Source organism: Tachysurus vachellii, chromosome 24 (assembly GCF_030014155.1).
Source record: "Tachysurus vachellii isolate PV-2020 chromosome 24, HZAU_Pvac_v1, whole genome shotgun sequence".
NCBI classification, from domain to species: Eukaryota; Metazoa; Chordata; class Actinopteri; order Siluriformes; family Bagridae; genus Tachysurus; species Tachysurus vachellii.
The window spans coordinates 2,647,447-2,669,032 of NC_083483.1; the positions used below are offsets into that span (position 1 = coordinate 2,647,447).

Here is a 21,586-nt window from a genome sequence, read left to right on the forward strand (position 1 = left end):
CTAAGGACGTGCTAACCATTAAACCTCCTTTCTGAAACAGGCCCCATGTCTCTAATTTAAGATCGTCTTCTCACGATGTCCTGTTGTTTGAAAAAAGACACTGGAATAAATAAACGATTATGCAGTCTGGATTCCTCAGTCAAAAAAAAGTCGAAATTTTGATTCAGGGTCCTTAAGGGGCCCCAAAACGTTCGGACGGTGAGGAGCCAGTTTTACTAAAATGTCAATAACTCAAGAACTAAATGAGCTATCAACACCAAACTTGGGACACATGTGAAAGAGGTCAAACTGAGGTCGCATTTCAAAAACCGCGGCGATTGGCCACTTGGTGGCGCTATAACGGAAAAATCACTAAAAACAGCCCCTTTTAAAAAAAGCCCTCTAGCGCCAACCAACAGTCCAAAAACCCAATTTTGTGCTGACTCGTAAGGCAAAGATTCTGATTCTGGTTCTGACTCGGAGTGGGTGGGGCCTGATCAGGAAGTAGGCGGGGCTTGTCTTGAAATGGGCGGGGCTTTAACCGGTAATAATTAATTTGTAATATTTATAACACTAGCTTACTACCTTTATGTTTTTATGAAATACAGCAAAAACGTGTCAGACACTCAGTGTCTGGTTACTGGTTAGAGACAGCTGAAGGTTTAAAAAAGAAAAAAAATCTCCGACAGGCAGAGACGCAATGCGAAGTCGCATTCTACCAAGCAAGCACCACGTCTGAACGAACCCACGTTTAAAAGAACTCTACTGGTTAGTAAGTACGTATTATTAACGTTACAACCCGAAGTAAAAAGCTGAAGAAACCCTAAACGTTAACGGAAAATACCCGCGAACCCGAGTGACTGAGGGAGAGACAGAGAGCTGTTCTGTGTGTGACTGTGAGTGAGCAGAGCGAGACACAGCAACACAATACATCTGTATGTGTGTAGGGGAGGGGCGCTGTGACTAGCCTATCACTGTAGGGGAGGGGCGCTGTGACTAGCCTATCACTGTAGGGGAGGGGCGCTGTGACTAGCCTATCACTGTAGGGAGGTGCACTGTGACTAGCCTATCACTGTAGGGAGGTGCACTGTGACTAGCCTATCACTGTAGGTGAGGGGCGCTGTGACTAGTCTATCACTGTAGGGGAGGGGCGCTGTGACTAGTCTATCACTGTAGGGGAGGGGCGCTGTGACTAGTCTATCACTGTAGGGAGGGGCGCTGTGACTAGTCTATCACTGTAGGGGAGGGGCGCTGTGACTAGTCTATCACTGTAGGGGAGGTGGCGCTGTGACTAGCCTATCACTGTAGGGAGGTGCACTGTGACTAGTCTATCACTGTAGGGAGGGGCGCTGTGACTAGTCTATCACTGTAGGGGAGGGGCGCTGTGACTAGTCTATCACTGTAGGGGAGGTGGCGCTGTGACTAGCCTATCACTGTAGGGAGGGGCGCTGTGACTAGCCTATCACTGTAGGGAGGGGCGCTGTGACTAGCCTATCACTGTAGGGAGGGGCGCTGTGACTAGCCTATCACAGAACGCTGACACAATCAGCTAGCCAATGATGATTTTCATTCAATCCGAGCACAGATATTGACTCGTATTACTCGTATAATACTCTTAGTATACATATACTCGTATAATACACTGTAGCATGATATATGTAGCATGACATGACATATATTGTGGCACCCTCTGTAACTTGCGGGTCACTTTGTGTATGTGAAAATCCCTAAAGGCCTTAAATGCTTGAACCCGGGAAATGCTGCTTGCAGCTTTAATTATTATTATTATTATTATTATTATTATTATTATTATTATTATTATTATTATTATTATTATTATTATTATTATTATTATTATTATACGTTTTCTGTTGCAGTTCCAACATTATACTAATCGTTGCCGTGAAGGTGTGTTGTTGCGCTACATGTCCACCAGGCGGCACTAATAAAAAACCCTGCCATAAAGCGCTTGAAGTATACTAACACGAAGAAGACACAATACACTGGGCGGTGTTCTAAACAAACGATTCTTGTATACAGAAGTGCACTATGTAGTCAGTAAGATCCGTTAAGTCATACCCTAGCTAGTGCACGCAAATAATAAGAGTATCGTTATTTGGGATTCAGTCTGATTGTATTATTATTATTATTATTATTATTATTATTATTATTATTATTATTATTATTATTATTATTATTATTATTATTATTATACGTTTTCTGTTGCAGTTCCAACATCATACTAATCGTTGCTGTGAAGGTGTGTTGCGCTACATGTCCACCAGGCGGCACTAATAAAAAACCCTGCCATAAAGCGCTTGAAGTATACTAACACGAAGAAGACACAATACACTGGGCGGTGTTCTAAACAAACGATTCTTGTATACAGAAGTGCACTATGTAGTCAGTAAGATCCGTTAAGTCATACCCTAGCTAGTGCACGCAAATAATAAGAGTATCGTTATTTGGGATTCAGTCTGATTGTATTATTATTATTATTATTATTATTATTATTATTATTATTATTATTATTATTATTATTATTATACGTTTTCTGTTGCAGTTCCAACATCATACTAATCGTTGCTGTGAAGGTGTGTTGTTGCGCTACATGTCCACCAGGCGGCACTAATAAAAAACCCTGCCATAAAGCGCTTGAAGTATACTAACACGAAGAAGACACAATACACTGGGCGGTGTTCTAAACAAACGATTCTTGTATACAGAAGTGCACTATGTAGTCAGTAAGATCCGTTAAGTCATACCCTAGCTAGTGCACGCAAATAATAAGAGTATCGTTATTTGGGATTCAGTCTGATTGTATTATTATTATTATTATTATTATTATTATTATTATTATTATTATTATTATACGTTTTCTGTTGCAGTTCCAACATCATACTAATCGTTGCTGTGAAGGTGTGTTGCGCTACATGTCCACCAGGCGGCACTAATAAAAAACCCTGCCATAAAGCGCTTGAAGTATACTAACACGAAGAAGACACAATACACTGGGCGGTGTTCTAAACAAACGATTCCTGTATACAGAAGTGCACTATGTAGTCAGTAAGATCTGTTAAGTCATACCCTAGCTAGTGCACGCAAATAATAAGAGTATCGTTATTTGGGATTCAGTCTAAGCTTGTATTATTATTATTATTATTATTATTATTATTATTATTATTATTATTATTATTATTATTATTATACGTTTTCTGTTGCAGTTCCAACATTATACTAATCGTTGCTGTGAAGGTGTGTTGTTGCGCTACATGTCCACCAGGCGGCACTAATAAAAACACTGCCCTAAAGCACTTGAAGTATACTAACACGAAGAAGACACAATACACTGGGCGGTGTTCTAAACAAACGATTCTTGTATACAGAAGTGCACTATGTAGTCAGTAAGATCCGTTAAGTCATACCCTAGCTAGTGCACGCAAATAATAAGAGTATCGTCATTTGGGATTCAGTCCAAGCTTGTACGGTATGTTTTCGCTGCAGCGTAGCTTGGTTTAAATCATCCACCTTTTAAATTAAAAATGTCATTTTGCATTTATATGTAAATACCTGGTGATTCTTAGGTTGTACGAGCATATTATACCTTATTAAGTAAGCTATGGCCTGTGTAGACGTTATGCCGTGTTTGTGCTGTGTGCTAAAGATATAAGAATATAAAATAAATAAGCTTTTAACCTGCTGTTATTAATCCACGAAGCAATGATTTATTATCTTGTGTTTTTTTTCCTCCTGATCTACTTTATTCCTAATTGGGTGTAAGTATTAATTAGTTTGCTGGAAACACACCATATTTTAGGCCAAAGCTATTTTGTGATACGTCACAGGAGTGAAATTTCTCCGTGGATTCGTTTTGTAAACATTTGGTCCAATAACATCTCTAAAATGTGTCCCATTACATCAGAGTCGCTGTGGAAGTCAAAATCTGTCATTGGTGTTGATTCATTTATTCACATTAATAGTCACGGTTCATTCACAGGGCCTTGTAGTTTGGATGCTGCACTGAAACCGATTTTGAAGCTTGTATAATTGCTGATATTCATGTTTAATGTAGTGAAACTTTCTCTCACATTCATGGAAGGAGCCTCCAGTTACAGTCAGCTAAAAAAGCCATAACACTTTATGATCTTCTGTACAAACCTCTTAGTTTCTCTGTAACTGGATAAAATGTTAGAATAAAGTATGATGATCTTTAATACATTTGATGTTGATGGATCTTCTGTATCAACACCACTTACAGTGATGGATTTTAGCAGTTCATTTGGATGTAATCTGATTTAATAACCTGTTTACTGTGGTTCAGTTCAGTTCAATACAATCATATCTTGTGCTACAATCTTGTTTAGCGAAGTGGAAAATGCCGGACCAACGAGCTCTAAAGAACCCCTATCTGGACTACAATGGACCCGAGAGCTCACAGGACCTGTTCGACTCTCAAGGCAAAGTGAGAGACGCCGTGCCTCTATAATAAATAACATGATAACATATGTCCTATGTCTAAATTGTAAATCTTTTCTATTCCCAGCTCATGCCTGCTTTTGCAGGTCGTATTTGCAGTAAGATTAAGGAGCTGCTGGCTGTGATGGAGAACGGGCTGAAGACCGCCGACCCAAGCGACTGCACCGGATACACAGGCTGGGCAGGTTCGAGAAACATCTGTCTGTCTTGATTCATCACAGCTAGACAATTTGTTTGGAAAATCAGTAATTATGGAAAAAAAAATCATTAACCATTAACTGTAACCACTTAATTATAAAATTGTATTCATGAATTTATACAGCATCATGAAAATAAGTTTATTTGGTATCATTTATTTATAAGAATAAATTTCAATTAGTTCATTTTTTATTATTAGAATATATTATTTACTTAAATAAATAAATAATATTTTCTTTATATTAAAAGATTAAACAAAATATTATGTTATAATGAGGAGCAACTAGAATGAACTTATTTTTATTAGAATACATTGGCCACAAAGAAAAAAAAATCTGTTAATCATCAACCAAGACATTTTTTCATATTTCTTTTTTGAGGGTGCTAATTCTTTTAGACTCATCTGTAAATTTATACCACCTGAAGCCATTGAACAGTCTGCCATCATCACTGATTTTTTTTAACTTCGTTTAGGCATCGCCATGCTCTATCTGCACCTTCACTCCGTCTACGGCGACCCTGCGTTCCTTCAGAGGGCGCTGGAGTACGTGAACCGCAGTCTGACAAGTTTAACCCAGCGGTGGGTCACTTTCCTGTGTGGAGACGCCGGGCCGCTTGCCGTGGCCGCTGTTATTTATCACCGATTGCAGAGACCCCAGGAATCAGAGGAGTGCATCAACAGGTTACGATCACAATCGCTTATATTTGGTCTCAAAAGTTCCAGTCATTTGGCTTTATGTTTGTGCTGTTGTGTTGTTCATTCCCAGGCTGATGCAGTTGCACAAATCAGTAGTAAAAGGTTCAGGCAGCCTCCCAAACGAGCTGCTGTATGGCCGTGTGGGCTTCCTCTTCTCCCTCATCTTCATCAATCAGCAGTTCCAGCAGGAGAAGATACCTACACAGTACATTCAGCAGGTCAGTAGGCATGGAAACCATCAGCCATACAAACATTAAAACTCTGACCCTTTTTGTGCATCATATATTACTAAATAAATCATAGTCAACCTTGAGGATTTATGTTTCTTGGAGGGTCTATTCCCACCTCATGCCAAGTTTACTTGTGAAAGGCTACTTGTCTCCCAGTATAAAGAATTGAAATCTTTTTAAGCCAATGTCTAGATCTTTCTCATCTCTTGGTCAGTATTCTCAATTTTTCTCAGACAACAGTGCACTTGGCCACAACAGACAAGGCCCAGGAATATGCATTGTAGAAATGTAGGAACTGGTCATTTAGATTTTATTTCCCACCATCACAGGCATTAATTCCTGGGTCCTGGTTTCTTACCTCCATGTACATTTAACCTGACAGTCATAGTTGTCCTTCGATCAGTAACGGAATCTGGCATCTGGGATCCATCATCTTGACCTCTCTAGAGGTAAGTATACCAGGTAGACCTTGTTGTCTGAGGTCCAGATCTCGGATGGTATACTAAACTGGCAGGGCTTTCTCTGTTAAATAAAGGACCAGTCATCCTTATACAACTCCTTTGTCACTCTTAGAGCAATACATTAAAATATAATTGAGAACTTTTTTTTGTTACTTTGTCACTGGTGGTTATTTTTAACAGCAGTGACCTGCTTTGTCACATGTCAACTTTAAGGGGTATCCCAGCTTGCGCAAAGCTTTTATTGAATGTTGGAACAAAAATCATTCTTTCTATAGTTGTTCTGTGTGTGTGTAGATCTGTGATGCTGTGGTGATATCGGGTCAGAATCTGGCTCAGAGGATGAGGGTGGAGCAGCAGTCTCCCCTCATGTACGAGTGGTACCAGGAGCAGTATGTGGGGGCTGCCCATGGCCTTTCAGGCATCTACTACTATCTCATGCAGGTAGAATCTACAGTACAATTCTGCATATCATCAGACAAAAGTGGTATCTGTTTTGTCTAATTATGTACATCTACATTGATGTATATATAATGGAATAAAAGCAGTCCTTCTTGTGTCCCTGCAGCCTGGTTTCATCTCTAACCACAGTATTGTGCCAGCCCTAGTGAAACCTAGCGTGGATTATATGTGCCAGCTAAAATTCCCTTCAGGTAATTACCCTCCATGTCTCGGTGACAACCGTGATCTACTAGTGCACTGGTGCCACGGCTCTCCTGGCGTCATCTACATGCTTCTGCAAGCTTACAAGGTACAAACAAAAGAATCAAATCTATAGAAAACTTTACTACTTTATTATACACCTTGTAGAAGTTCATTTCTAGTTTATGCCAGCACCTGGCTAATAAAATATAGAATTATAAACACTATTTTTATTTCTTCCTTTCCTAGGTGTTTGGTGAACAGCAGTATTTGCATGATGCCATGCAGTGCGGTGAGGTGATTTGGCACAGAGGTCTCTTAAAGAAGGGTTACGGATTGTGTCACGGAGCAGCAGGAAATGCTTACGCTTTTCTGGCTCTCTACAAACTCACCCAGGAGCCCAGATACCTCTACAGGGCCTGCATAGTAACACACTTTTCTGGATATAAACTTTTCTCTTTTTTTAAACATTAAAAAATATTTATCACTAAGGAAATTGTGTAAAGAAATGAAAAAAGGCAGCTAGATAACAGAATAAATATAAGAATATATTTTTGATCATAAAATCAATCGTATATAAATTGTGTATATATAGCAGCTATATTAAGCAAGCAGCATACATATATATATGTGTGTGTGTGTGTGTGTGTGTTATTTTATTTATATTCTGTTTTTATGTATATAAATGAACATTCTAGTCCTAACTGACTGGGATTTTTTTAGATGATACATATAAACTATTATCTAATAACTGCTTATATAATATATTATCTGATTGTGATGATTTCTGTCATTAGTTTGCAGATTGGTGCATGAACTATGGGAAACATGGCTGCCACACTCCAGACACTCCTTTCTCTCTCTTTGAAGGTATTGATTATTAAAAAGATAACAATAATTACTTTAATAATATACATACATTTATTCTTTAGAACTGCAAACATTTTACTGTCATTTGAAAAAGATTACATTTGCGATTAAAGCCAGGTCAGGTTTTTTTTTTTTATTTCCAGCATACATTTGCATGTCAACATTTTATTTTATTTTTTTTTACATTTCCATAACAATAGACACAATAAATACCTCTTTGTTGCAGGAATGGCTGGAACGATTTACTTCCTCGCCGACCTCCTGCAGCCGTCGACCGCCAAGTTCCCAGCGTTCGAGGTGTAAAGGTGGATAAAAACGTCTAATACAAATATTTCGTTAATGCATGTCACCTAGAAACTCTCTGATTGAGTGTATAAATGACAGCTAAATGTTCTGATGACACATAAATTGACACATTAAACAGGATTTTAAGGGATAATTGGCATGACATGCATTTTGAACAATGTACAAAGAGCCAAACAGACAGAAACACATAAATAAACAAATTGCTATATGATTAATATTAATCATAATCAAATAATCAAATTAATCAAAAACAAATACGGCATGTTTTTGATGCAGTCTGTCTGAAAATCTGGTCATTATTATAACCATAATTCAGTGAAACTGTATATATTTATATAGTTTTTAACTGCACACGAGGAAAATGAACATGATTTTGTGCTGTTGTGTTGCATCACAGGTTCACTGCTATACAACGTCGCAAGCTAATCAGCGCTTGAAGTGCAAAACCTCATCCTGGACTTTTAGCTTCTTCCAGGATTGGAGACACACACACACACACACACACACACACACACACACATATACAAATACACATACACACAGCTGTGTTATTGGTTCTTGTTGCTCTCCCCATGCTGTAGAGAATGTGTGCATGCCACTTGTGCAGTCATCCTCTTCATTCCCCATCTTTATGCCTTCAGTTTAACATCGTAAACTAAAAACAGGAAGTAGCGAGCTAAATCTGTGCACTGTATTTGAAAATCTCTGCATTAGAGTTGTTTTCAGTCGTAAGATAAGGATCGCGAAAGGTGATATTTTTGTATTTGTACATTGTCTCTCCATTTGCTTTTCATATAACAATGAGCTGTTAAACAATTAATAGTGTAAAGCACTAGAAGCTGCTTGCTTAATTAGCACTTTAATTTAAATTTGCAATTGTTTGTGGTATTTCTAAATTTACTCTGCAAGTCTTAATAGTACCTGATCATTTTAAGGATTTCTTTTCTTTTTCTTTTTTTTAGGACCTTACAGTACTGTGTTTTTTTTTTTTTTATGCATGCATTTGCATCTGCTCAGTAATAAATGCTAAAGGGAAATAATCATGATGTGTTTTGATTCATTATTATTTTTCTTAATAAATAAATTTAAAGGATATATGTTGGTAGTGAGATGGTATTGAAATGAATCCTCCACACCCCCCACCCCCATAAAAAAGAAAAGAAAAGGTTTATTAAAATTCCGTAATACTTAAACTGAACTAGCACTGAAATGAGAATTTGTCGTTATTTTTATTATATTGTGATTTAAGTGGTTTATTTTTAATATAATGACAATGTAATTATTGTGTAAATTCAGGTTTTATTAAGTATTTAATCTGTAAACAAATAATATTGAAATGGTTATTTATTTTAATTTAACTATATTTACAACAACGGATTGATTGAATTGAATTGAATGGATGAAGAAAAAACAAAATTCCACCATCACACAGGCGTGACAAGACAAGGTGGCGTTCAGGAGTAAAAACTCCCTCAAGTCTGCAAATCCAAATAAGGCTTCTACCTCCTCTACTATGTACAATACAGCCCTCTCACAACAGCTTTTTTTAAACCACGATCTGAGATCAGCCTTACTGTACAGCTATAAAAGTGTAAAACCCCCATTAACCACCTGGTGAAGCTGATCCTGGATCAGTTTTAAGCGCAAGATGTAACCTAATCTACTGTAAGGCATCTTTACGACACATAGCTGCTTCTACAGGAACATGGGGATGGGTATAAAGCATGTGGGACCCTTGGGAAGTCTCGGAATGAAAGAAATTGACACCTCTCATCAGAGAGGAACTAAAGATAGATCTCACAGAGGAGGGGGGGGAAGACATAAAAAAAAAAAGAAGGGCTGCTTTTTATCAACACAAAATCTACAAGATCCTTCTGGAGCCTTAGTAACCTCAATAGCTATTTTTAACGCACAAATGTGGAGTGGAACAAGTCAAGCATCCTGCAGCTTTGTTTAATTCATAGTCCTGTAAAGAGAAATATCTTAAAGAATGCACAAACCCATGCAGGAAAAGAAAGCTTAGAATGCTTACTAAATTTATACACCAAGTGTCCAAAATAAAATTCAAATTATGAAGCAGGACCACCATATACAAGAACTGTTCTATACAGTGAAAATGTCCACATTCAAACTAGGTCATATTTTGGGTGCACGATTGCCACAGACCCACCACTGGGCAGGTATATTATTTGAGTGGTGGAACCCAAATACATCTTCAGGAACATGTTTTAACTACTTTAGCTACTGTTACTGTGTTCCAGATTTGCTGGACTTGCTGCACTTAGCATGTCAAATCCATCATGCAGTTTTCAGCACTTTTGTTATTTGTAATAATAGTTACAGCTCCTGCAGCACCGTGGATCCACAAAACATGAATGTGGAATTGTATACTTTAGTTCCTCAAAAAAAAAACTATTTCAGAAAGGTAACATCTACTATACTATATATGCTACTATATATAACATCTCTGCTCAACCTTACAAACAAGATGTACGACTGTATCTTGAATATCGGATTCTTTCCAAATGCACTGCCCAATCAGTCAACTTTTACATTATGGTAGGGAGAAATGTCCAACAGTTCTTAGACAAGTTTGCTTTGTTAATTTTACAACAAAGCTCTGAGACAACTGTATCATTACCAGTTCTTACATTGTGCAAAATTTTGTTCCTTTTCTTTATTTGGCTCAATTATTCCTTAACACCCATGTGATAGCCTCTATGTAATATCAGCAGATTTATCAGTAGTCTTTAAGGCATGTTTCAAGTTTGGTAACTCTTATTTAGGGAATGATTAGTTATGTTGTTTGTAGAAAGCGAACCAGTGGTTAGCTCTGAGAAGTTAAAGGCTACACCTCCTTCACTAAGACTGACAGGCAGAGAAGCCACACTTTCTTCACTGGGACTTATATAAAGGCATAAAGGGCCACACCTTTTCTATTGGGATGACACGCCTAGATGTCTCACCTCCTCTACTGAGACTGACAAGCAGAGAGGCCAAATCTCCACCACACCTCCTTGACTGGGACTGACAGGCATAAAGGCCACACCTCTCATAGTGGGACTGACAGGCATAGTGGTCATACCTCCTACACTGGGACTGACAGGCATGGAGGCCACACCTTTTCCACTGAGACTGACAGGCATGTAGGGCACAAATTCTATTCTGGAACTGAGTGAATTAGATGTCATACCATCTACACTAGGACTGAGAGGCATAGAGGCTACACCTCCTCCACTGGGACTGACAGGTATGAACGCCACACCCTCTCTACTGGGACTGACTTGTTTAGAGGCCACACCTCCTCCACTGGAACTGACAGGCATGGAGGCCACACCTACAGTACTTTACTTGGACTAACTTAGAGACCACACCTTCCACCACTGGGTCTGACAGGCATAGAGACCATGCCTTCATCCCTGGGACTGACAGCCACAGAGTCTACAACTGAATTTTGCTTTCTTTTAAGAGGACTTAGGAAAGCTTCCAATAAAATCCATATTTGTATTGCTGTTTACCACATGTTAGGTTGAGAAATGAAGGAGAAGACAGACAGGAATTAGGAATCATGTTAAAGACTTAGTACAAGCACAGAAATGGAAGGTGATGAAGGCTCATGCTGATAAAGGTGATGAGCAAGCAATAACTCACAACAACAGTCAGAGGGATTCAGACATGAATGTTCAGCTTATATTGTGACTGATTATACACGAGAGGTTCATGTGGTTCATATTCAGAACACACGTTGCTGAAAGGCTGAAATGTTATTCTTTGGTAGACAAGGCCAAATAATCGTGAAATCATTGAATTCTTTCACAATATTGTATTATACAGTTCTAGACTACAGCCTTCTTTGCATGGCACATGATGTGCTTTTAATTTGATCTCATCAGTGAGCTTAACAAGACCACTGTCTTCATCTCAGAAATTATGTATTTGTTTGTAAACTTGGTAACAAACTTGCTACTGGTTTTAATGTTTGCTAACTTGTTAGGTTTTCTTTTTATAACTTTTTAGCTTCTTCTTGAACTTGGTTAGCTGCTAGAGCAGTGTTGTTAGCTAAACTAACAGCTTAGACGGCTAATTTTAGTGCAAGTGCTGTGATTAGCCTGGCTAACATTGCTAAAGCAGCATGCATATTTCTCTTAAAAGATTCTAGAACTATTATTAGAATTTTATTAACCATAAAAAGGTCTTAACAAGGTCTTAAGTTTTGAAGATGTAAGGTTATATAATATTATGATAACGGTAATGCTGGGCTAGGATAATATCATATCAGACTGTAAAATATTTCATACCCTAAATGAAAATATTCTGTATTGGATATTTGGATTATTTATTAAAAAAGTGTGTAGGCCAAAAAAGATGTCTTATTATTATATTGTTATAACCCAAGAAAATACAGACTTTTTACAAGCTCCTTATATAACCATATGTTGCTGAGCATCACAGGTTAAAAATATCACTGCCTCAGACACGAAAACTCTTAATTTTCTTTGCATTAAAAACTAAAATTTTGTACACAACACATCCATTTACCATATTTTGATCCTAAATCATTCTTGCAGTCAGTTCTTACAATTTGAACATGATGTAACAATGCACTACCAAGCAATATAATGCTGACCAAAAGCTGAGAGGGTATCAAAAAAATGGTCAAGAGAGTGAGTCTAAAAATACCAAGTACCCTAGAGGAGGGTGCATCTCAGGCAATCAGCTTGCCCTAAGAAAGTTAAAGAAAGTCATGAAGTGTTAACTGATCCTGCCTGTGACATCACTGGCCTGGCTTAAATAAGAAGGCCTCGAACCGATAGATCAGGACCACTCTCCTGGGACTACGGCTTCTTCACTTGTGCCCCATCTCCCCTCCATCTAAACTGCATCATGGTGTGTACTTGGGAATATTTCTTTCTCTCTCCCTCTCTCTCTCTCTTTTTGGTCTGGAAATCTATCCTTGTGATCTCTGCGCAAAATTTTGGGATTACTTTTGACAAAGGATGCTGGTGATCCCCTGATGCTATTTGAGACAAAGCTGCGATTATTTAGTGTAGAAAGATACATCTGAGAGATATTGCTAAATCAATGTATTTTTAATAAATTCCATAATTTATTCACAAACAAAATCTTACAGAGTTTTAGTAATGTTACTGCATTTATTAACCATTTGTGGTCATGTAATCAAGAGATTTTGTGTTTGTGTCTTTGATAGACTGAATTCTCTGCTGACCAAATTGAGGGTAAGTATAAAAATGTTCTGCATAAATGCTTTAAAAAGTTAGTCATTTATTCTTATATTAGCCTAAGTCAGCAAAACAGTCCTAATTGTACTACATTATAAATAAAAAATATATAAATATATATATACTATATTTGAAAATAGGTCTATATATAATGCTATCAATTTGTTGTGGTGCTTTTTCTGACCCATATCACCCAAATTCCCATTCTTCCAAACAAATGTCAGTTAATCCAATATGTTCACATGATAGACAACTTTTACAAGCTTTATTTTATAGAATTCTGTCCACAATATAGCCAAAACCTCTTCATTGCCGCCTTAAACCTAAAGATAAATCTCAGTAAGTTTTGCTTTAGCACCATAACTCTGCTCCAAAAAAAAAAAAACAGAGGCATTTTTTTTTTATCTCTAATCTAGTGAGGATAGGCGTCAGTAGGTTGAACATATACACTGTCAGGTAGCTTGTTGTACAATGAAGCATGGAATAAATGTGTGTCAAATTAGCGTAGATACATTTTGACCTTTGCCGATAGCATGTTGCACGTTATGTGCTGAGCCACTTATTGTGAAATACCAATCAATCCCAACGACACCTCAGGAAAAGTGAAGATAAATATAGCTCCTAGTGGAGGGTTTGATGTAGTGTACAGAGATACATAGTATATTGTATATTTTAAAAATATTAGCATATATCAATTATGTATACGTTAATCATTTATTTTTATTTTTATTTTTTTATATTCTTGTTAAAAATGCATGTATATACCAGCTTTAAGTGAACTGATCCAAGGTTTTAGTGCATCTGGATTATGCTGGATATTTAAGGTGATGTTGAATTAGAGCTGATTCCAAACTAAACTGCTGGGATAAGATCCAATGATCTCACTTTTTAGCCCCTTGTCTATAATGAACATGCTGAACCCATAATCTTCACCATATTTCTGTGCTCTTTTTAGATTCAGCATCATAATTCGCATGCTGTCCTGTTTTGAGAGGTTTGCAGGAATGTGTATAGTTGCAGTCCCTGAAAAAGACATCTTGTTAAGTCACGGTTGCGTATTACACCTCAGTCAGCATTCCTCTGTTACGCTTGGCCATGTTTGGCAAAAGCTGCTTTCTTAAGACGTATCGGCTAACACACCACCAAATGGCGCCCAAAAGAGGGACAGCTGGTCTGCACAAGGCCATCAATCTGTCACTGGATCACTTTCTATTTTGAATCCTAGAAATAGCAAAGCCAACTGAGGGTCACTCCTTTTCATCTTGAACACACAGTTGGCCACAGGATGTTGAGGGCAAGGGGAACCAACTTCACTTTTTTTGTTTGACCTTGAGAAAAACATTAAACAGAAGATCAATGATATGGAAATTATAAAGAATTGCAATTCTTTATGCATTTGTTAGGATAAAAGCATTACAATTTGTGACTACTATGCTGCTAACTTAATAAATCCCATATAATGGCCAACTTTAGGGCTGAAAATATCTTAATCTCCTTTCTGCAGACTTCAAAGAGGCTTTCGGTCTCTTTGACAGAGTTGGTGACGGCAAGGTTGCCTACAACCAAATTGCTGACATCATGCGTGCTCTGGGACAAAACCCAACCAACAAGGATGTCAAGACTATCCTGGGTAACCCATCCACTGACGGTAAGATCCCAACCTCACAAATTCTTTCCTCACAGATTTTAATTAATGCTAGGAAAGCAAATTGAACTGAAAACACCAATTCATTCTTAAAACAATTTTTAAAGCTGAACAAAAATCATAGGCATGTTAAAGGGTATGTTTGATAAACATTGATACTGTAACACTCTTTGATAAACTTTGGATTGACGCAAAAGGAATATTCAGTTAAAACTTGAACCTAAACCTTAGCCTTCCCAAGTGATGGACTTTTAGATTCAATTTTCCATTGCTATCTTATACAAAACTTTATCCATTAGATAAAAACAATCAGGTTTTTCTTTATTTTTGTTCTTTGTTTAATGGCAGGAGGCCAATTTGAACTCAGAACACTAACACAATCAAATTCAAATGATTAAAAAAACGGCATTCTAGAAACACCTTTAAATTACCATTGCCTGTTTATACAATTAGCTTTAGAAATTACTTGAGATTATTTCCGTAGCAGGCTAGCTAAATTTGACACAATGATGGTTAACTTAATGATTACTACACAGGAAACTCTGAACAATGTCCTCCTGTTTTGTTAGCACAGACCCAAAAATGTTGTGATTTTTGGTGCTGTGTTACACAATTGGTGTTAATGATTGGTGATATTTGTTTTCAGACATGGCCAACAAGAGAATCGATTTTGATACTTTCATGCCCATGATGAAGACTGTGGATGCCCTCCAGAAGGGAACCTATGATGACTACGTTGAGGGTCTGCGCGTCTTCGACAAGGAAGGCAACGGCAAAGTGATGGGCACTGAGCTGCGCATTGTGCTGTCCACATTGGGTAAGGATTGTGGGACATGGCTGTAGGGTCTATAATAATTTTGACTGTCATTGTCCTACTCTTGTCTTTCAAAGCTTAGTCAACTGGGGGAAATTCAAGAACCTCAATGATTACCATGGGAAATGATGGTTCCATATATGTTTTTTAGACGTTGTAATTTCTGGTAGGACGGCCAAGAACTTGATTAAGAAATGATGGAATAAAGTTGTAACCTTGAACTTCCTGCTACCTCCTACAGGAGAGAGAATGTCCGAGCCTGAGGTTGACTCTTTGATGCAAGGACAGGAGGATGAGAACGGCTCTGTCAACTATGAATGTAAGGCATCCAAACAAACTAGGCTGACATTCCACCCCAAAAACTATAGCTCACTTGGTACATGGTACAGCATCCTGATTTGCTGTGCCCTTTGTTGTCTTTAGAAACCAGCTCATCTCTAGTGTTTGTCCTTTTTTTTGTTTTGTTTTTTAGCCTTTGTCAAGAATATCCTGTCTGTGTAAGAAGCCCCCCTCTCCAAGGGAGTGGTGAGAGAAAGGTGGTGTGTCTACAGACCCCATGGTGTCAGGACATCAACTATGATTTCGAAGACCAACCGAACAACAAAAAAGGACTATGAGATATAATTTCTAAACACATTCTCTCTATTTTTTGACCTTTTGACACATTTTCTCTCTCTGGAAGTCATCCCCCGATGCAGTCTTTTGGACCTTGCCTCTTTCCTTTCTGTTCGGCCCGGGGACAGCGTTCCACAGTTGGGTGGAAATTGAGGGATTAGTCACCGTCCGCTCATAAAGTGAGGGTGCGTTTTCTATTCTCCTCGGCCTCCCGTGACACTCCAGCCGTGCTAAAGGCACGACACGTGGCCGCCGTCCCCATTGCCCAGACCTCACACACCCAAGTTTCACAATAAACTCTTTTTCCAAAAGTTCCTTTTGGTCTTTGTTTTTGCTTTTATGAAAGTAGATTGCTGCCATTTCCCATATATGACATATTAATACAGATTAAATATACAGTAAGAAATATTACATCACAAACTGGCTAGCACTTTAATGATGATGAAAACAAACACAAACAAACAAATAAATGAGTATCATCATTGTCATGCCCCTCATATAACAAATGTACAAATAAATTAGTAAATAAATGAATGCAAATTGTATAAAATTAAACAAACTTTGTAAACTTTATATTATTTTATAGTCAACCATCTTTTGTGTACATAACTAAGAAACTAAGAGGAAGATTTTATTTTTTCTATGAATTTATTTACTTTATTTACTATAAGATGGTGTGTGTAATGCTAACTAAACACTGAGCAACTGTGGTGAATAAAATATACTAATTTTGTATCCCAAGTTAATCATTTATTTAATCATTTATTTATTCCTGATCCCTTTTATGGATCCAGGAAGTCCTAACTTTAATAAATTGTGTTTTTTTTTTTTTCACTTTGACTAAATAATTGTACAGTAAGGAAATCTGTATGAAAAAAATTAACATTAAGCAACCCTAGTAAGGTACTAATGGGTAAGACAATCAATGAGCAAGTCTAATTAAGCAGATATTTTGTGGAAGAGACAGCCAAATGAATACACGGTGTGCATTTTCCAGAAATATCCACGCCTTACAGGAACCTGGATTCTCTGTTTATGGCAAGGAAATAATGAATTTAGTATCATCAAAAAAAAAAAAAGGGTAGCCATCTTAAAGCTATTACAGGAGGAATCAAAAGGGGACCAATCACTGAACCTTGTGGTATAACATTGCCCTGCTGAGCCAGTAATCTCAGAGCTGGTGGTCTGAGTATATCTCCAAATGATGTTGCAAATGATTGAAAATGCATCAAAATTCATTTGTATGGTTAAATAAATGTATACAATATGAGTTATCCAACAACAACAACAACAACAACAACAATAATAATAATAATAATAATAATAATAATAATAATAATAATAATAATAATACGCATCATTATTTCAAAATTTCTTTTTTAGACTTGTGGTCTGCGTCTCTTGGATTCCACATTCATTTTTACCGTTTTAATCGGATGATGTTAAGAAAACGTAGCGCGTTTCGTAACGCATTCAGTTTGTCCCTTTTCGACGCCCGTTCACAGTTCTATTTCCGGAAGGTTTTCACAACAATGGCGACTGCGCAGCACCGCGGCGAAGGGCCTCGGGCTGGAGGTGAAATTATCAACGCTAATTCTCATTGTAGTACAAGTTTTGCTGTAGTTGTTTAATTTCATTTGGCTATCAATTTATGATAAAACGTAAATAATGCACACAGTAATAGAAAATGACCGTACTCAGCTGTTACCTTCGCGAGCTAAGCTAACGTTAGTTCGCCGTGTTTTTATTTACAGGTTCCAAACGACCTGGTTATGTTTGTTCTTTACACAGCAGAATAACTTATTTAGGTTAGCAATGTTTATAATTATAGTGAATAATTATAACGACCTGCTTTTTATTTAGTATAACTGATGATGTAGTAATGAAAGATTTTGGCCACCAGTTTAGCATCAGGGGAACTGAATGTCTGGTTATAAATAGTGTCAGGAATAAACTACTTTTGGAGTGTGCTGCTGAAGGGAAGGTATCACAGATAGGGTGGTGTACTAACCCCTAGTTACTGTGACATTTTGACGTGTTTTTGTTTATCCTTATGCCACAGAGATTTGCCAACGGCTGCATGTTGTATTTATTATGACACGTCCATCCGGATCTGTTTACATTCACATTTAATGTTAACAAATCATAAACATGTGCATTTTGATTTTGAGCTGCTGTTTTAAAAAGAAAAAACGACTGTGGTGTAAAGTAAAATAAAAAAAAGCGGATAAAGCAGGAAAATTCACATGAAACATGAAAACAAAGATTTAGCATTTTAGCTTAGCTCAGTAAGCTTATGGAGGTGGATAGACGAGTAGAAGTTGAGCTTCTCTGCTCTCCAGCAGCACTTCTGAGCAGGTCCTCCTGACGTCCCTCATCTTCCAGGTAACTGTAGCTCTCCTTTGGCCACCACGGCTACAGTCGCTCACCTTGGTAAGTTGTTTCGCCTCCAGCAGGAGCGGAGGAGAAGGCAAACGATGGGAAATGTAACACTGTCTCCAACAGCCCTGGAGGAGGAGGATGTGGTGGTGGTGGTGGACTTGGGAAGCGACCAGGAAGCAAGGACGAGCTCCATAACCAGCCGGCGCCTCCCAAAATCTCCAAACCCAGCATCAGTGTCGCTAAGAAGTCTGCTCCTATTTCCATCAAGCTAGGAGCTAGCGTGAGTAGTGCTAAGAATGATGCTAACTAGCTAGCCCTGTATTAATATTAGCAAGAATCATAATAGTCATCTTTCTTGTAGTTAATTTATCGTAGAAGTGGCCGTATGTATGTATGTATGTATGTATGTATCTCTTCTGATATTAAAAACAAATTAACTAAGAACACTTGCACCATAGGTTTGGTCTGTCAAATCGTTAATCGAGCCATCATAGCTAATTTGCCTATAATTTATTAATTAATTTATTAAATAATTTAATACTCTTTAAATTACTCGGGAGCCGACTCTTTAGACGGCTCCCAGGCGTTTTATTGGCATGTATATTTTTTTCCATTCAGAGCGAAAAGTCTTCTATATATTAAGCTTTGATTGTTGTTCTTATCACTGAAATCACTTCATAAATCTTAGAATAAACTTAGGTTTTAAGCATTAAGACGACTCTTATTGGTGAACTGAGCCAAATGAACCGACTCACTGAACGAGTGGCTTGGACAGTTGGTTAAATTACAAGGTTTTTTGGCATATTTATATACATGTTAAATCATGCTGTTCCTCTATCTACTTTGTATGTTCTCTTAGTAGATATTAAATGTTGGCTTGTTTATTTTCTTTGATGTCTGCAGTTCTCTCAACCTTTACTTAAAGATTTGTTTTAGTGATCAGAACAATATAATGATTATTTAAACTAGCTTGAATTTTGGAGTATTTTGCTAAGTCAGCTGAAGCTAGCTAGCCAATTGGTGTAACATTAGTCAACTGCTAGTTAGCTGAAATTAGCTAATGACTAACAACTTTGCTGTCTTACTGCTTGACCTTTTCATTCTTTTCATTCATGTTAATTGTGGATAAATGTGACCAGGATGTCTCTTTCTGAAGCGTGTAAATGTTTTTCAGAAACCGAAAGAAGCAGCGCCTGTTCTAACCTCCAAAAAACCTGCATCTGTTTTTGATGACGATGACGTGAGTGATTTCTTTCACATGTGTCAAAAATATCTTCCTGATGACTAGATTTAGCAGTAAATTTAAAATACCTATGTCTGTCTTTACAGAGTGAACCAGAGGAGATGCCTCCAGAAGCGAAGATGAGGATGAAGAACATTGGGAGGTTTGTCTTTTTTATTAATTGTGCTTTGTTTGTTTATTAGGGGACCAAACACTGAAGGTGCTGAAACACCCTGTTGGAATGGTGTCTTCTCTGTTTATTATTATTCCACTTAAGCTAAGTTGTGTCTCAACTTGTAGAATGCTTTATAATATTTATATGAAGTTTTGAAGATTAGTAGAGGACAGTCTCAGCTCCTTAATTAGCCATTTTGTGTAACGCTACTTAAGCTGTCTAGTGCCACCAGTAGGACAAATCTGAACATACTTTTACAATAATAACTCTTCAGTGCAATAGTCATACTTTGTTGCTGTGAATTACCATCATTTCATATTTTCTTCTTCTACAAATTATATCCAAACATCACCATCATCAAAGTTTCTTGAATGTTTGATATAAGGTACAGTTTGTCCATAACACACAAACACATGTGGTGTATGCTGACCAAACATTAGATCACTGAAGGACCTCGTCATAAGGGAGTGCAAGAAGTTGTCTAAATTTACCATTAGGTGGCACTATAGTTCAGATTTATACCCATGTTCATATCTTTTGAACCATTCATTATCAATTCAAGGTTCTTGATTGTGATCAAGGTTGTTGATGCTTTTTCTATGGTGTTTTTTATTTATTTTATTTTATTTTTGCAAAAGTTGGATCACAGCATCATATCAGTCCATCAGGTTCTTTTTTTTTTTTTTAAATGTTGGACTTTTCAGCCATAACCTGTAAAGCATTTTGACAGCTAAGCAACAACAACTTTTTGCATATATATATCAAGATTGCCTAGCATGTGCTAAATATATCTCAAAGTTAAGTGTCAAGACTTAACTTCATTTGCAGCTTGAGAAGTCTTTGTGCAGCTTTAGTCTTCGTCAGTTGCTAAGGCTGCAGATAGAAAGTGCTTGGCCCTCTTATTCACCGTACCAATGTTTGGTTAGTAGATTGTTGCGTTTAATCAAAAAGGTGATGCTGAAATCTTCACTCTGAAGAGTAAGCTAAGTGCATTACAGGTTTTTTATTTATTTATTTATTTTTTGACAATGTGTAAGCTTATTTATTTGTTAGTCACTTTTTTCTATCTCTATATTACTAACTCAGAACTAATTATGCTGTGTTATTACAGGGACACCCCAACTTCAGCGGGCCCAAACTCATTCAACAAAGGCAAGCAAGGTTTCTCTGACCACCAGAAGCTTTGGGAGAGGAAGCTCAAATCTCAGATTGATCAATAACTCCTGCCATTATAACTGCCTTCAATCCCTTAAATCTCGTTTCTTGTTTTTTTTTTTCTTCCTGAAAGACTTTTGTAAAATATACGTGTACATATGTGATGAAACTACCACACCAACGCCACTTTTATTAGATGTAATAGTTGTTTTTGTTTTTGTTTTTTTGCCACAAAATCATAGCCTTTCATTCATTTCTGTGGATGGCGTTGACAGTGATTCATATTTTCCTCCAGATGTACCACAGTTATTTGATCTGATGTAGTACCAAATACTGTTTAGACAGACATTATTAGCAATAAGGAAGTAGATTATATTAGATAAGCTGTAGAGTTCCTGATGCTGATAAAATGTATCGGAGTAAGAATGTGTTCTCTGTGCTGTGTGATGGAAAGATGATTAAATCTATATGATGAGACATGG

The 21,586-nt window shown here is 37.3% G+C and overlaps 3 protein-coding genes across 7 annotated transcripts; all 3 read left to right on the top strand.

The window, feature by feature from the left end:
* The first annotated feature begins 3,406 nt into the window (after positions 1 to 3,406).
* Positions 3,407 to 8,897, top strand: lancl1 (LanC antibiotic synthetase component C-like 1 (bacterial)). 4 transcript variants are annotated; one of them, XM_060860600.1, is made up of 11 exons: positions 3,407 to 3,466; positions 4,344 to 4,441; positions 4,523 to 4,640; positions 5,128 to 5,335; positions 5,421 to 5,568; positions 6,336 to 6,482; positions 6,607 to 6,789; positions 6,930 to 7,106; positions 7,478 to 7,550; positions 7,777 to 7,855; positions 8,254 to 8,897. In XM_060860600.1, the coding sequence occupies exons 2-10, from the start codon at positions 4,355 to 4,357 to the stop codon at positions 7,851 to 7,853; spliced, it is 1,218 nt and encodes a 405-aa protein (XP_060716583.1). In that variant the 5' UTR covers positions 3,407 to 3,466; positions 4,344 to 4,354; the 3' UTR covers positions 7,854 to 7,855; positions 8,254 to 8,897. The 4 variants fall into 4 exon arrangements, with proteins under 4 accessions (XP_060716583.1, XP_060716586.1, XP_060716585.1 ...); XM_060860603.1 differs by lacking the exon at positions 3,407 to 3,466 and adding an exon at positions 3,478 to 3,591 and having other exon boundaries at positions 4,349 to 4,441; XM_060860602.1 differs by lacking the exon at positions 3,407 to 3,466 and adding an exon at positions 3,486 to 3,591.
* Positions 8,898 to 12,610: 3,713 nt separating this feature from the next.
* mylz3 (myosin, light polypeptide 3, skeletal muscle) lies at positions 12,611 to 16,484 on the top strand. Its single transcript, XM_060860058.1, has 6 exons — positions 12,611 to 12,743; positions 13,066 to 13,093; positions 14,601 to 14,744; positions 15,388 to 15,558; positions 15,797 to 15,874; positions 16,028 to 16,484. The coding sequence occupies exons 1-6, from the start codon at positions 12,741 to 12,743 to the stop codon at positions 16,054 to 16,056; spliced, it is 453 nt and encodes a 150-aa protein (XP_060716041.1). The 5' UTR covers positions 12,611 to 12,740; the 3' UTR covers positions 16,057 to 16,484.
* A 1,158-nt stretch (positions 16,485 to 17,642) lies between these two features.
* On the top strand, positions 17,643 to 21,585 carry pcnp (PEST proteolytic signal containing nuclear protein). Of its 2 annotated transcripts, none has more exons than XM_060860055.1 (5): positions 17,643 to 17,745; positions 18,624 to 18,832; positions 19,727 to 19,792; positions 19,882 to 19,937; positions 21,061 to 21,585. In XM_060860055.1, the coding sequence occupies exons 1-5, from the start codon at positions 17,703 to 17,705 to the stop codon at positions 21,167 to 21,169; spliced, it is 483 nt and encodes a 160-aa protein (XP_060716038.1). In that variant the 5' UTR covers positions 17,643 to 17,702; the 3' UTR covers positions 21,170 to 21,585. The 2 variants fall into 2 exon arrangements, with proteins under 2 accessions (XP_060716038.1, XP_060716039.1); XM_060860056.1 differs by having other exon boundaries at positions 18,627 to 18,832.
* Position 21,586: the final 1 nt, after the last annotated feature.

Excerpts from the sequence above, each read along its gene's own strand:
- lancl1 (XM_060860600.1), top strand. The coding sequence starts at position 4,355 with ATGCCGGACCAACGAGCTCTAAAGAACCCCTATCTGGACTACAATGGA. Across the intron at positions 4,442-4,522 it reads TGTTCGACTCTCAAGGCAAA|CTCATGCCTGCTTTTGCAGG; the intron begins GTGAGAGACGCC and ends TTCTATTCCCAG. Across the intron at positions 6,483-6,606 it reads TCTACTACTATCTCATGCAG|CCTGGTTTCATCTCTAACCA; the intron begins GTAGAATCTACA and ends GTGTCCCTGCAG.
- mylz3 (XM_060860058.1), top strand. Across the intron at positions 15,559-15,796 it reads CATTGTGCTGTCCACATTGG|GAGAGAGAATGTCCGAGCCT; the intron begins GTAAGGATTGTG and ends TACCTCCTACAG. Across the intron at positions 15,875-16,027 it reads CGGCTCTGTCAACTATGAAT|CCTTTGTCAAGAATATCCTG; the intron begins GTAAGGCATCCA and ends TTTGTTTTTTAG.
- pcnp (XM_060860055.1), top strand. The coding sequence starts at position 17,703 with ATGGCGACTGCGCAGCACCGCGGCGAAGGGCCTCGGGCTGGAG. Across the intron at positions 18,833-19,726 it reads CCATCAAGCTAGGAGCTAGC|AAACCGAAAGAAGCAGCGCC; the intron begins GTGAGTAGTGCT and ends AATGTTTTTCAG. Across the intron at positions 19,938-21,060 it reads AGGATGAAGAACATTGGGAG|GGACACCCCAACTTCAGCGG; the intron begins GTTTGTCTTTTT and ends GTGTTATTACAG.